Source organism: Bombina bombina, chromosome 6, assembly GCF_027579735.1.
Source record: "Bombina bombina isolate aBomBom1 chromosome 6, aBomBom1.pri, whole genome shotgun sequence".
NCBI lineage: Eukaryota > Metazoa > Chordata > Amphibia > Anura > Bombinatoridae > Bombina > Bombina bombina.
This window is the reverse complement of record NC_069504.1, coordinates 1478123-1494706: the sequence shown is the minus strand read 5'-3', so window position 1 is coordinate 1494706 and position 16584 is coordinate 1478123. Positions and strand designations below refer to the sequence as shown.

The window sequence follows — 16584 nt, the reverse complement described above, 5'->3', positions numbered from 1 at the left end:
TCATAACTCTTTCTGTGCTTCTTATAGGCACAGTACGTTTTCATATTATAGTAAATTACTTGAAAAGTATTTCCAAGTTGCTAGTTTATTTGCTAGTGTGTTAAACATGTCTGATTCAGAGGAAGACATCTGTGCTATATGTGCTAATGCCAAAGTGGAGCCCAATAGAAATTTATGTACTAACTGTATTGATGCTACTTTAAATAAAAGTCAATCTGTACAAATTGAACACATTTCACCAAACAACGAGGGGAGAGTTATGCCGACTAACTCGCCTCACGTGTCAGTACCTGCATCTCCCGCTCGGGGGGTGCGTGATATTGTGGCGCCGAGTACATCTGGGCGGCCATTACAAATCACATTACAGGATATGGCTACTGTTATGACTGAAGTTTTGGCTAAATTACCAGAACTAAGAGGTAAGCGTGATCACTCTGGGGTGAGAACAGAGTGCGCTGATAATGTTAGGGCCATGTCAGATACTGCGTCACAACTTGCAGAACATGAGGACGGAGAGCTTCATTCTGCGGCTGACGGTTCTGATCCAAACAGATTGGATTCAGATATTTCAAATTTTAAATTTAAGCTGGAAAACCTCCGTGTATTATTAGGGGAGGTGTTAGCGGCTCTGAATGATTGTAACACAGTTGCAATACCAGAAAAAATGTGTAGGTTGGATAAATATTTTGCGGTACCGTCGAGTACTGACGTTTTTCCTATACCTAAGAGACTTACTGAAATTGTTACTAAGGAGTGGGATAGACCCGGTGTGCCGTTCTCACCCCCTCCGATATTTAGAAAGATGTTTCCAATAGACACCACCACACGGGACTTATGGCAAACGATCCCTAAGGTGGAGGGAGCAGTTTCTACTTTAGCTAAGCGTACCACTATCCCGGTGGAGGATAGCTGTGCCTTTTCAGATCCAATGGATAAAAAGTTAGAGGGTTACCTTAAGAAAATGTTTGTTCAACAAGGTTTTATATTGCAACCCCTTGCATGCATTGCGCCTGTCACGGCTGCAGCAGCATTTTGGTTTGAGTCTCTGGAAGGGACACTTGAATCAGCTCCATTAGATGAGATTACACACAGGCTTAAAGCTCTTAAGTTAGCTAACTCATTTATTTCAGATGCCGTAGTACATTTAACTAAGCTTACGGCTAAGAATTCCGGATTCGCCATTCAGGCGCGCAGAGCACTGTGGCTAAAATCCTGGTCAGCTGACGTTACTTCTAAGTCTAAATTTCTTAATATACCTTTCAAAGGGCAGACCTTATTCGGGCCCGGATTGAAAGAAATTATCGCTGACATTACAGGAGGTAAAGGCCATGCCCTGCCTCAAGACAGAGCCAAACCTAAGGCTAGACAATCTAATTTTCGTTCCTTTCGGAATTTCAAAGCAGGAGCAGCATCAACTTCCTCTGCTCCAAAACAAGAAGGATCTGTTGCTCGCTACAGACAAGGCTGGAGACCTAACCAGTCCTGGAACAAGGGCAAGCAGGCCAGGAAACCTGCTGGTGCCCCTAAAACAGCATGAATTGAGGGCCCCCGATCCGGGAACGGATCTAGTGGGGGGCAGACTTTCTCTCTTCACCCAGGCTTGGGCAAGAGATAATATCTCAGGGATACCTTCTGGACTTCAAATACTCTCCCCCAAGAGAGAGATTTCATCTGTCAAGGTTGTCAACAAACCAAATAAAGAAAGAGGCGTTTCTATGCTGCGTACAAGAGCTTTTATTAATGGGAGTAATCCATCCAGTTCCACGGTCGGAACAGGGACAAGGGTTTTACTCAAATCTGTTTGTGGTTCCCAAAAAAGAGGGAACTTTCAGGCCAATCCTGGATTTAAAGATCCTAAACAAATTCCTAAGAGTTCCATCGTTCAAAATGGAGACTATTCGGACAATTTTACCCATGATCCAAAAGGGTCAGTACATGACCACAGTGGATTTAAAGGATGCTTACCTTCACATACCGATTCACAAAGATCATTACCGGTATCTAAGGTTTGCCTTTCTAGACAGGCATTACCAGTTTGTAGCTCTTCCATTCGGATTGGCTACGGCTCCGAGAATCTTCACAAAGGTTCTGGGTGCTCTTCTGGCGGTACTAAGACCGCGAGGAATTGCGGTAGCTCCGTACCTAGACGACATTCTGATACAAGCTTCAAGCTTTCAAACTGCCAAGTCTCATACAGAGTTAGTACTGGCATTTCTAAGGTCGCATGGATGGAAGGTGAACGAAAAGAAGAGTTCTCTCTTTCCACTCACAAGAGTTCCCTTCTTGGGGACTCTTATAGATTCTGTAGAAATGAAGATTTACCTGACAGAAGACAGGTTAACAAAGCTTCAAAATGCATGCCGTGTCCTTCATTCCATTCAACACCCGTCAGTAGCTCAATGCATGGAGGTGATCGGCTTAATGGTAGCAGCAATGGACATAGTACCCTTTGCACGCCTACATCTCAGACCGCTGCAATTGTGCATGCTAAGTCAGTGGAATGGGGATTACTCAGACTTGTCCCCTACTCTGAATCTGGATCAAGAGACCAGAAATTCTCTTCTATGGTGGCTTTCTCGGCCACATCTGTCCAGGGGGATGCCATTCAGCAGGCCGGACTGGACAATTGTAACAACAGACGCCAGCCTACTAGGTTGGGGCGCTGTCTGGAATTCTCTGAAGGCTCAGGGACAATGGAATCAGGAGGAGAGTCTCCTACCAATAAACATTCTGGAATTGAGAGCAGTTCTCAATGCCCTTCTGGCTTGGCCCCAGTTAACAACTCGGGGGTTCATCAGGTTTCAGTCGGACAACATCACGACTGTAGCTTACATCAACCATCAGGGAGGGACAAGAAGCTCCCTAGCAATGATGGAAGTATCAAAGATAATTCGCTGGGCAGAGTCTCACTCTTGCCACCTGTCAGCAATCCACATCCCGGGAGTGGAGAACTGGGAGGCGGATTTCTTAAGTCGTCAGACTTTTCATCCGGGGGAGTGGGAACTTCATCCGGAGGTCTTTGCCCAAATACTTCGACGTTGGGGCAAACCAGAGATAGATCTCATGGCGTCTCGACAGAACGCCAAGCTTCCTCGTTACGGGTCCAGATCCAGGGATCCGGGAGCGGTTCTGATAGATGCTTTGACAGCACCTTGGACCTTCGGGATGGCTTATGTGTTTCCACCCTTCCCGATGCTTCCTCGATTGATTGCCAGAATCAAACAGGAGAGAGCATCAGTGATTCTAATAGCGCCTGCATGGCCACGCAGGACTTTGTATGCAGATCTAGTGGACATGTCATCCTGTCCACCTTGGTCGCTACCTCTGAAACAGGACCTTCTGATCCAGGGTCCCTTCAAACATCAAAATCTAATTTCTCTGAAGCTGACTGCTTGGAAATTGAACGCTTGATTTTATCAAAACGTGGTTTTTCTGAGTCAGTTATTGATACCTTAATACAGGCTAGGAAGCCTGTTACCAGAAAGATTTACCATAAGATATGGCGCAAATACTTATATTGGTGCGAATCCAAGAGTTACTCATGGAGTAAGGTTAGGATTCCGAGGATATTGTCTTTTCTACAAGAAGGTTTAGAAAAGGGTTTATCCGCTAGTTCCTTAAAGGGACAGATTTCAGCTCTGTCCATTCTTTTACACAAACGTCTGTCAGAAGTTCCGGACGTTCAAGCTTTTTGTCAGGCTTTAGCTAGGATCAAGCCTGTGTTTAAAACTGTTGCTCCACCATGGAGTTTGAACTTAGTTCTTAATGTTTTACAGGGGGTTCCGTTTGAACCCCTTCATTCCATTGATATCAAGTTGTTATCTTGGAAAGTTCTGTTTTTAATGGCGATTTCCTCGGCTCGAAGAGTCTCTGAGTTATCTGCCTTACATTGTGATTCTCCTTATCTGATTTTTCATTCAGACAAGGTAGTTCTGCATACTAAACCTGGGTTCCTACCTAAGGTGGTCACTAACAGGAATATCAATCAAGAGATTGTGGTTCCATCTTTGTGTCCTAATCCTTCTTCGAAAAAGGAATGTCTGCTACACAATCTAGATGTAGTCCGTGCCCTGAAATTTTATCTACAGGCAACTAAGGATTTTCGACAAACGTCTTCCCTGTTTGTCGTTTATTCTGGTCAGAGGAGAGGTCAAAAAGCTTCGGCTACCTCTCTCTCCTTTTGGCTTCGTAGCATAATACGGTTAGCCTATGAGACTGCTGGACAGCAGCCTCCTGAAAGGATTACAGCTCATTCTACTAGAGCTGTGGCTTCCACTTGGGCCTTTAAGAATGAGGCTTCTGTTGAACAGATTTGCAAGGCTGCAACTTGGTCTTCTCTTCATACTTTTTCCAAATTTTACAAATTTGACACTTTTGCTTCTTCGGAGGCTGTTTTTGGGAGAAAGGTTCTTCAGGCAGTGGTTCCTTCCGTATAAAGAGCCTGCCTGTCCCTCCCGTCATCCGTGTACTTTAGCTTTGGTATTGGTATCCCATAAGTAATGGATGATCCGTGGACTGGATACACTTAACAAGAGAAAACATAATTTATGCTTACCTGATAAATTTATTTCTCTTGTAGTGTATCCAGTCCACGGCCCGCCCTGTCACTTTAAGGCAGGTAATTTTTCCATTAAACTACAGTCACCACTGCACCCTATGTTTTTCCTTTCTCTGCATGTTTTCGGTCGAATGACTGGTAATGGCAGTTAGGGGAGGAGCTATATAGCAGCTCTGCTGGGTGAATCCTCTTGCACTTCCTGTTGGGGAGGAGTTAATATCCCATAAGTAATGGATGATCCGTGGACTGGATACACTACAAGAGAAATAAATTTATCAGGTAAGCATAAATTATGTTTTTTGTGCCATTTTATAATAATTATTTAAACATCAGCACTTTGTTGTTACCATAAATGCATATTCCACAGAGTGCTTCACAATAAGTGCAAAGTGACATACAGTGATCATGTTAATTAACACGGGAACTTTAACATGTAAAACAATTGTGAAAACTGACAAGATATGAGGTGTGAACTAAAACGCTTAAATCAGGGACACAATTATCATTTGTGGGTCCCTGGGCAAGACAAATTAGTGGGGCCCCACAGCCCAACCCTATTATTTCCCTCCCCCATTTGCCCTGCCTCCTGTAGGTTAATTTTACCTGACCAGGAGAGTGCAAATTCAGCCCAGTTCATTAATGTTTTATTAATTTTATTAAACAGCAGCAAATAATTTAACAAATACCAATCCTTGGGATTCCTTGACAACTTGATGCCCAAGTACTTCCTTCCTTAAAAGGACAGTTGCGGCAGCTGTTCCTAGTTCTATAAATCCCGAAAATTTCTGACTTATATAAGTTAACCTTATAGCATGAAAATGTGCTAAAATCTTCAAGTAGTCGAAGTAGTCCCCATAAAAAGGAAAAATATTTTAAAACAACTTAGGAAACACAATCCTGATATCGTACTCTAACAGGAAACTCACCTCAAAGAAAAGGAAGTGCGCAAACTTAAATCTGGGGGTTGGTGAATTGGTAGCAACGCCATGTGCTAACAGAAAAAAGGGAGTAGTGATATTTTTCCACAAGAATTTAAATTTTAGAATTTTTTAAATAGATTTGGATAAAGAGGAAAGATACATCATGATGCTATTAGTAGAACGTTTGCAATTAGTCTTATTTAATGTCTATGGGCCAAATAGACTTGATAGGGATTTCTGGAAACCTCTACAAAGTAAATTACTACAATATAGCACAAAAATGTAATATTAGCAGGAGATTTAAATCTAGCAACGCATCCACCTCTGGACAGATTAAAACCTTCCCTAAACAAAAATAGTAGACAAGAAACTAAAATACTTTTAAAAATTCTGCCATATTCTTAAATTTACAGATATCTGGAGGATACAAAATTCAGACACCAGAAAGTTCTCCTGTGAGCCACACTCACATAAAACTCTGTCCAGAATTGATGCATTCTTGATTTCTGAAAATATGCTGGGGATAGGGTTAAAAACAGTCTTTAAAGAAATTGTGATCCGACCACGCAATTATCTCAGTCTACAACTCTTAAAGCAGTGGGCCAATAACAACGCAATATTCTTTTTTCCAACATTTCTAGTATCTAATGCACAAAGATTATTGCTATTTCAATAATAATACTGATAAATGTAAAATAATTGTTAAACATTCTCGGCAGTAATAAGAGGCGAGATAAAAGCCTACCTAGTTAAAAAAAAAAAAAACGGGAAATGAAAGCCAGAGATCTACAATTAGCTAATACATTACACAATTGCTATAATGCTTACATTAGTGACCCATCAGTTAAACTTTGGATAAAATATATAGGCGTAAAAAAAAGGGAACTGTTCTTACAGCAGAAAATGAGACAAGAAGATTTAAGAAAAAGAGCATTTTTTTATAGACATAGTGGAAAAGCGGGAACATTTATTGCAAATATTGTGACACTTAAGAAGGAAAAAAAATGCATAGAATCCATTAAGATAGGTAATAAAAGATACTCATACTTACAGGAAATAAGTAAACATATAAAAGAGTATTTTATGAAGGTATATGCAGACACAACAGTAAATAAGCAGATTAAATCGCAATTCTGGAGCCAAATACAAACTATTAAAATTACTAGTGAAGCCCTAAATACATTAAATAGTGCTATCACACAAGAAGAAATTATTAAAGTTATAAGTCAAACGGCAATAAATAAAGCACCAGGACTGGACCAGATCCCAATTGAATAATATAAAATTTTAGGGGAAGACATTGTACTAACTCTAGAAAATGTATTCAATATAAAATATATATTGGTGGGAATCTACACTCACCATATTTCACAGCTTCTTTGATTGCACTAATCCTAAAGAAGGATAAATACCTCAAAAACTTAGATGCATACAAACCAATTTCCCTCCTAAATAATGATTATAAAATTCTGACTAGTATCATTGCTCAAAGATCCTATAATACATACAGATCAAGTAAGTTTCATGCCAGGCCAGAATTCAACAATGAACCTTATAAATCTTCAATTAATATTAGACTTCTATTGGTCCCAATTACAGAAATAAAATCATAAACTAAGAACAGATATAGCCATTGTGGCAAATGACGCAGAAAAACCGTTTGATTCAGCCACTTGGGATCACCTTCTTACCACTTGTCAAAAGTTTGGTTTAAATGGCCACTTTTATAGGTTTGTTAAAACTATTTATAGAGAACCTACAGCTGTGATTATAGTGCACGGCTCTCCAATGACTAACTTCCCATTACAGAAAGGGACGCAGCAAGGTTGTCCCTTATCACCATACTTATTTAACTTGGCAATAGAGCCACTTGCAATTTCGCTTAGGAAGGAAATAGAAGGTATATTGCTTGGCAAAAGAAAAGGTCACTATATTATTTTATTATTATACTTTATTTATGAAGCGCCAACATATTCCGCGGCGCTGTCCATGGATACAATTCATTTAAATAAAACAATATAAGACTTGTAAGAAACAGGAAAAAATTTGCAAACACATACAGAAAGGATTGAGGGCCCTATTCCCGTGGGAATTTACAATCTAGAAGGGTAGGAGGTTGAGAAACAGGAGGTGAGGACTGCAAGATTGGGAAAGATGTTAATACAGAGTTAGATGAGGGAAATGTTAGGTTAGTGAAATTAATTTATTATTGAGTTGGGTGGTAGGCTTCCCTGAACAGAAAAGTCTTCAGGGAACCTTTAAAGGAAGACAGATTAGGGCAAAGCCTGACAGCACAAGGGAGAGTGTTCCAGAAGGTAGGTGCTGCACGACAGAAGTCCTGCAGTCTAGCATGAGAGGAGGTGATAGTTGCGGATGCAAGGAGCAGGTCATTGTTGGATCTTAGTGGACGGGCTGGAGTATACTTGTGTATTAGAGAGGATAGGTAGAGGGGAGCGGCGTTGGTGAGAGCTTTGTATGTAAGGGTGAGAATTTTGAATTTAATTCTGCTGTGAATGGGGAGCCAATGAAGGGACTCGCAGAGAGGTGCAGCAGATACAGATCGACGGGAAAGGTGGATCAGGCATTTAGGATGGATTGAAGGGGGGAGAGGCGGGAAAGAGGAAGGCCAGCGAGTAGGTTATTGCAGTAGTCAAGTCGGTAGATAACAAGGAAGTGGATTATTTGCTTTGTGGTGTCAGTGCTCAGAAAAGGGCGGATTTTGGAAATATTGCGGAGATGGTTGCGGCAGGATGTAGAAAGCAATTGGATATGGGGGACAAAGGATAGATTTGAGTCAAGTGTGACTCCGAGGCAGCGGACTTGGGGCGATGGGGAAATGGTGATGCCGTCAACAGGGATAGAGAAGTCAGAAGTCAGTGTAGAGCTTGAGGGGGGGGATAAGAAGGAGCTCAGTCTTGGACATGTTAATCTTTAGGTGGTGAGAGGCCATCCAATGATCTTCTAGTGATAATAAAAGATTCTAAAAAATATATCCTCATTGTGACATGAGTCACCAAGATCTGAGGGCCTGTTATGGAACATTCTTTTGGCTGGAGGTACATGGGCATAAGGATACCCAGAGACTGCATGGAAATGTAGAATTTTATATGCTGCACACCCCATGTACTTTCATAACTCTGCCTTATGTCCATGTCACCCTGTATCCATAAATACAGGATGGGTACAGGGTGTGAGTGCCCCTTGTGGGAGCAATTGTGACTCTATAAACCAATTGGGCATAAATGACTAAATAGTTAATAAGAGCTGTTTTTATATTTTGCAATAAGATGTATTTTATTATTATACGTTTCAGATCTGACTGTGTCTCAGGAGTCTGTCTGGGTAAACTGATTGTGTTCCTGTGTGATTATGTTAACTAGACTGCCCAACATCAGATTGTCTGAGTAAACTTTCTTCCCCAGTTAATTAAACTGGATATGTTAATCTGTTTTACCTATGGATAGACAATTGTTAGAGGTTTGATGTATTGTTTGTATGTTTGCTTTACTGTTTAACCAATTGCCTCTGTAACCTGAAGCTCTGTGACTCTGGAATGCCAGGGTGTATAAATCTGTGTGCTGCTGTTAAATAAAGTGTTCATTTTTGTGTTCAGACAACTGAGTGTTGCCTCAGTTCTGTTCATCTATATAACTTTAGACTGCGGTCAAATGGAGATACCAGGAGCTATTACTCTGGATAAAGGGATGTCCAGGACAAGGGAAGTGTTCTGACGGAGGTACTCATTTGGGGTACCAGGCGGTCCGTCACATTTGGTGGCAAGCACTGGGATTAATTTCTTGTCCTGCTGACAGAAGAGGAGCAGCACTATCACCCGCAGCTATGGAAACAGAGCAACTATGGTAAATGCAGCAAGTGCTGACCAACCCTGCTGAACCCGTTTCTGCACAGGACAAGCTGGGTTGGAGGGATGTGCTGCCTAGCTATCAGTCCCTAAGCAGCACTACAAAGATGAGCCAATGGCAGCCAGTGAAGGATCGCAACCAGAAGATTATAGATGATGCAGAGGAAAAATTCCACAGCAGAGTGCGGAGAAGGTTGTCAATTTACAGAGCCAACCCATCCAAAGCAGCAGTCCGGGTAACGAACGCTGGTGAAGCAGATCACCAGGTTTCAGAATATTCGGACAGCTGAGATGCTGGGATCAGATACCTCTAAATTTTGAAGTTCCGATATGGGACTTCAAGCAGCAAGTCAAAGTTGCCCTTGCTGTTTTAGGAGGGCCAGTTCCAGAGGAGATGTGCCTGGAATGGAGAGCCCTGATTCGGCTAGAGATGTGGGAAGATGCACTGGAGAATTGGTATGGCTGCAGAGGCAAAGTCCTGCCCTCCCCAGAACAGCGCTTCGGTTACCAGGTAAACTTGCAGCTCTGCTTACTGAGAGGACAACCCACAGGTGAGGGGAAAGCCAAACTGAAGTGTCTGGTGCAAAGAGAGGTCGAGCTTGAGGATCAGTACAGAGCGTTATATTGGTTTGCAGACAGGTGGCAGTTGAGGGCAGAAACGCACTATTCCCCGGAAGGTGATGACTTTGGTGGCCCCGGCTTATTATGGGAAGCATTTGAGGAGAAAGTTGACTTTGGCAGTCCCGAGGGATATCGATTCTGGGACATTCAAAGCAAGAGGCAGGAGCTGTAACAGCCATCGGAAGCACTTGACTTAGAGCCTGACCTGACATGGCTTATCTATCAGGAATGGTACCTTGAGGTGGATTACCTAGAACTGCTGGAAAGTGGTCTTTTTACTTACTTCAGAGGCAGCGGATCTAGTGGACTTCATATCCACGGATGTTGGTCCGGGAGGTGTGGATGAGACAGTGGTCTCCATACCTGGAGTGCAGGATTGTGGGGAAGTCAGCACATATCCCCAACCCCCTGGCATGGGGACCCTAGTCACCCTGTTATCTCCCCAGCTGGACCCAGAGATTGTGGATCTAATTGACTTTTCCTCTGAGGTGTCAGATGCGGATTACCCAACAGAAGAGCAGGCAACAGGGCAGAGTGTTGTTGGCCTCTGCCCACCCCTAACCGACACCCCAGAAAACAGGAATGACAGACTCACGCTGGCAGAGGGATAAAGGAGCATGCAACAATCCCAGCAGAGGAGCTGGCATTGGGACTGAGAGATGTCGGCCTTTCTCTGCAAGCAATAGCAGATTCCTATTCAGTAGAAGTGGGTGGGACTACAGTCTCCACCTGTATTCTCCAGGGATCCTGGGCAGCTGGCCCAGATCTGCAACAGCATGTTGGAGTGAGCCCAGCCACACTGTCATCTCTCCAGCGACTAAAAGGACGCCAGGGAGAAGAGACAGTCTGCACTTCTCCCCAGCAGCAGGTATGTTCTATGAGAGAGGCAGAGGTCGGCCGGGTGAGTGATGCTCTGTTTGGGACAATTTGTTTGTGGTACTGTGTGGATACGGGCTTTGGGGGAATGGATCTACAGACTAACTTCGAAGTCAACCCGTCTAGGGTCTCCTCCTGTGTTAGTCTCCTTCCGAAGGGGGAGATATGTGACGTGAGTCACCAAGATCTGAGGGCCTGTTATGGAACATTCTTTGGGCAGGAGGTACATGGGCTTAAGGATACCCAGAGACTGCATGGAAATGTGGATTTTTATATGCTTGGCACCCTATGTACTTTCATAACTCTGTCTTATGTCCATGTCACCCTGTATCCATAAATACAGGATGGGTACAGGGTGTGAGTGCCCCTTGTTGGAGCAATTGTGACTCTATAAACCAAGTGGGCATAAAGGACTTAATAGTTAATAAGAGCTGTTTTTATATTTTGCAATAAGATGTATTTTATTATTATACATTTTACGATCTGATTGTGTCTCAGGAGTCTGTCTGAATAAACTGATTGTGTTCCTGTGTGATTACGTTAACTAGGCTGCCCAACATCAGATTGTATGAGTAAACTTTCTTCCCCAGTTAATTACCTTCATATGTTAATCTGTTTTACCTCTGAATAGACAATTGTTAGAGGTTTGATGCATTGTTCATATGTTTGCTTTACTGTTTAACCAATTCCCTCTGTAACCTGAAGCTCTGTTGCCTCAGATCTGTTCTCCTCCATAACTTTAGACTGTGGTCAAAGGGAGATACCAGGAGCTATTGCTCTGGATAAAGGGATATCCAGGACAAGGGAAGTGTTCTGACTGAGGTACTCATTTGGGGTACCAGGCGGTCCGTCACACTCATTCTATCTCGAATATAACAGTTTTTACCAACCTTTCTGATTAACTGTTTTCTCAGATATGTGCTCACTGCTTACCTGCCCTCTCTGCCTAGGAATCAGCAGCCTGAGATTTTAGCTGCTGCTAATTAATTAATTAGGGAGAGGGGAGTAGATAAAGACTATGAAGGATTCTGGGTCCTTAATAACTTCCCTTCCCTACCCTTCCAGACACACTGTGACAATATATACATTAATATATATATATATATATATATATATATATATATATATATATATATATATATATATATATATATATAGGTATATATATATATATATATATATAGGTATATACAGATATATATAGGTATATACAGATATATATATATATAGGTATAGGTATATACAGATATATAGGTATAGGTATATACAGATATATATATAGGTATAGGTATATACAGATATATATATATAGGTATAGGTATATACAGATATATATATAGGTATAGGTATATACAGATATATATAGGTATATACAGATATATATATAGGTATAGGTATATACAGATATATATAGGTATAGGTATATACAGGGAGTGCAGAATTATTAGGCAAGTTGTATTTTTGAGGATTAATTTTATTATTGAACAACAACCATGTTCTCAATGAACCCAAAAAACTCATTAATATCAAAGCTGAATAGTTTTGGAAGTAGTTTTTAGTTTGTTTTTAGTTTTAGCTATTTTAGGGGGATATCTGTGTGTGCAGGTGACTATTACTGTGCATAATTATTAGGCAACTTAACAAAAAACAAATATATCCCCTTTTCAACTATTTATTTTTACCAGTGAAACCAATATAACATCTCAACATTCACAAATATACATTTCTGACATTCAAAAACAAAACAAAAACAAATCAGTGACCAATATAGCCACCTTTCTTTGCAAGGACACTCAAAAGCCTGCCATCCATGGATTCTGTCAGTGTTTTGATCTGTTCACCATCAACATTGCGTGCAGCAGCAACCACAGCCTCCCAGACACTGTTCAGAGAGGTGTACTGTTTTCCCTCCTTGTAAATCTCACATTTGATGATGGACCACAGGTTCTCAATGGGGTTCAGATCAGGTGAACAAGGAGGCCATGTCATTAGATTTTCTTCTTTTATACCCTTTCTTGCCAGCCACGCTGTGGAGTACTTGGACGCGTGTGATGGAGCATTGTCCTGCATGAAAATCATGTTTTTCTTGAAGGATGCAGACTTCTTCCTGTACCACTGCTTGAAGAAGGTGTCTTCCAGAAACTGGCAGTAGGACTGGGAGTTGAGCTTGACTCCATCCTCAACCCGAAAAGGCCCCACAAGCTCATCTTTGATGATACCAGCCCAAACCAGTACTCCACCTCCACCTTGCTGGCGTCTGAGTCGGACTGGAGCTCTCTGCCCTTTACCAACCCAGCCACGGGCCCATCCATCTGGCCCATCAAGACTCACTCTCATTTCATCAGTCCATAAAACCTTAGAAAAATCAGTCTTGAGATATTTCTTGGCCCAGTCTTGACGTTTCAGCTTGTGTGTCTTGTTCAGTGGTGGTCGTCTTTCAGCCTTTCTTACCTTGGCCATGTCTCTGAGTATTGCACACCTTGTGCTTTTGGGCACTCCAGTGATGTTGCAGCTCTGAAATATGGCCAAACTGGTGGCAAGTGGCATCTTGGCAGCTGCACGCTTGACTTTTCTCAGTTCATGGGCAGTTATTTTGCGCCTTGGTTTTTCCACACGCTTCTTGCGACCCTGTTGACTATTTTGAATGAAACGCTTGATTGTTCGATGATCACGCTTCAGAAGCTTTGCAATTTTAAGAGTGCTGCATCCCTCTGCAAGATATCTCACTATTTTTGACTTTTCTGAGCCTGTCAAGTCCTTCTTTTGACCCATTTTGCCAAAGGAAAGGAAGTTGCCTAATAATTATGCACACCTGATATAGGGTGTTGATGTTATTAGACCACACCCCTTCTCATTACAGAGATGCACATCACCTAATATGCTTAATTGGTAGTAGGCTTTCGAACCTATACAGCTTGGAGTAAGACAACATGCATAAAGAGGATGATGTGGTCAAAATACTCATTTGCCTAATAATTCTGCACTCCATGTACAGATATATATAGGTATTGGTATATACAGATATATATAGGTATAGGTATATACAGATATAAATAGGTATAGGTATATACAGATATATATATAGGTATATACAGATATATATAGGTATAGGTATACACAGATATATATATGAATATCTATTAAAAAATACAAAGAACATAATCTCCTATGTGAGGAACATGGGAATATGAAATATTTGCAGTAAATACACAGTATAACACTTAAATATGCTTTTTCATGTTTTCATAAACATACCTGCAAAGGGCTCCAATGCACTTATACAGTATGTATACATATGTATTTATGTGTTTATGTGTATATATGTATTTATGTGTTTATATGTGTATATATGTATTTATGTGTTTATATGTGTATATATGTATTTATGTGTTTATATGTGTATGTATGTATTTATATGTGCATATATGTATTTATGTGTATATATGTGTATATATGTATTTATGTGTATATATGTATTTGTGTTTATATGTGTGTATATATGTATTTATGTGTTTATATGTGTATATATGTATTTATGTGTTTATATGTGTATATATGTATTTGTGTTTATATGTGTATATATGTATTTATGTGTTTATATGTGTATATATGTCTGTAAATACATAAATAGATACATTAATACATATGTACAAACATTTATATATATATATAAACATACTGTATATAGTTAGACACGTATATGTATGTATCTCTAAGTACCTCAAATCTTTGAGCCCCTTATAACTTTTTAATTTTCCGTTAAAATAATTATCTGGCATAGTTATTATGAGTGTAGCTGCATATTTAAAAAAAAGTTTTAATGTGTTTTGTGCCACTTTTTTGTCTTGCGTAAAAAGTTAACCAGAGCTCTAAAGTTGCGCTAACCCTACTCACTTTAAATTTGGTTGCGCTCAAGCAAACGCGTTTACTTTCAACTCATAATACAGGTGCTATTTCCGTTGCACACAAAGAGCAGCAAAATACCCCATTTTGGTTGCACTTTATAGTTACCGCCACTCATAATCTAGCCCTTAATCTGGTGTGGCAGGATCCTTACTTACCTAATACTGTCACCTTTCTGGGTATCACCCTTACCATAATCTTCCTCCTTATTCAGACTATTTTACCCTCAGTAAACTTCCCCTCTCCTGGGCACCCAGAGTCTGATTCTCAATAACTCGCCGGCATGGAGAGAAATCATAAGTTTATATTACTGAGCAATATATTGTACAGTAAGTGTCTCTTCTTTACATAAATAATATTAGTGACCTCTCCTTAATGACAAACACAGTTCTCAATGTAAAAATGTCTTTACAACAACCTGTACCCAGTGGATTTATATGTCCCCTCCTCTTGAGTGTGAGCAGCTGTTTGTATCTAAAGTAACATGGACCCTCTTTTGTAGGTGATGCCTGGATCAGGATTCATTATGAGAGCCCCCAGCTTCAGGACCCTCAGAGACAGACCCTCCAGAAGGCACTGTGCATCACAAGCAAGCTACCCTTTACGCCACCCTCCCTCATTAGGGAGATTATCCCACCCAAGGGCAATAAAGACTAGGTGGTGGCAAGTGTATACAGACAGGCAGAGATCAATTGAGAGAATGGTTACTGTTAAGTGACATGGTCCTATATCCAGTGAGACCCATGAGTAATTCTCCCATATACTCCTAGTAGCTCCTTCAGCAATACCCATTATGCCAAATCAACATTCCATAATAATTCTGCACTCACTGGGAAACAATGTAATGACTTGATTTAAAATATTTTATTAAAAACTAAGCTTACAGACCAGACCAAAAATTGTCTTTATTGTTTTTAAATAAACAAAGAGAAGTTATTTAGAAAGAGGTAAGTTGACCAGAAATTGAGCCACGGTGTCTTACAGTTATGTTGTGGTAAAGCATATCCTTCCTCTTATACAAAGCTTGATATAGTAACGATAGCTTGATACTCAGTAGGAGGTTAAACCCCCATACACACATGCTCTGCCTTACATCTGTATAAAGTTATGGGGTCATTAGATTTCTGTCCTACACATAGAGGTACCCCACATATGTATGAAGTTATTAGATCTGTACCCTACACATAGCTGTACCCCACATCTGTATGAAGTTATTAGATCTGTACCCTACACATAGCTGTACCCCACATCTGTATGAAGTTATTAGATCTGTACCCTACAAATGGCTGTACCTCACATCTGTATGAAGTTATTAGATCTGTACCCTACAAATGGCTGTACCTCACATCTGTATGAAGTTATTAGATCTGTACCCTACAAATGGCTGTACCTCACATCTGTATGAAGTTATTAGATCTGTACCCTACACATAGCTGTACCCCACATCTGTATGAAGTTATTAGATCTGTACCCTACACATAGCTGTACCCCACATCTGTATGAAGTTATTAGATCTGTACCCTACACATAGCTGTACCCCACATCTGTATGAAGTTATTAGATCTGTACCCTACAAATGGCTGTACCTCACATCTGTATGAAGTTATTAGATCTGTACCCTACAAATGGCTGTACCTCACATCTGTATGAAGTTATTAGATCTGTACCCTACACATAGCTGTACCCCACATCTGTATGAAGTTATTAGATCTGTACCCTACAAATCACTGTACCTCACATCTGTATGAAATGATGGGGTCATTAGATCTGTGTACTACACATAGCTGTACCCCATATATGTATGAAGTTATTAGATCTGTACCCTACACATGGCTGTACCTTAC

General features: G+C 40.8%; 1 protein-coding gene across 1 annotated transcript in view; it reads left to right on the top strand.

Moving 5' to 3' along the window:
• The window catches only part of TYMP (thymidine phosphorylase), a 470962-nt gene extending 455329 nt beyond the window's left edge, over window positions 1-15633 (top strand). Inside the window, exon 11 of the mRNA XM_053716294.1 lies at window positions 15243-15633. Coding sequence (XP_053572269.1) covers window positions 15243-15397 — 155 coding nt within the window. The 3' untranslated portion in view covers window positions 15398-15633. The remainder of the gene's footprint in view (window positions 1-15242) is intronic.
• Window positions 15634-16584: the final 951 nt, after the last annotated feature.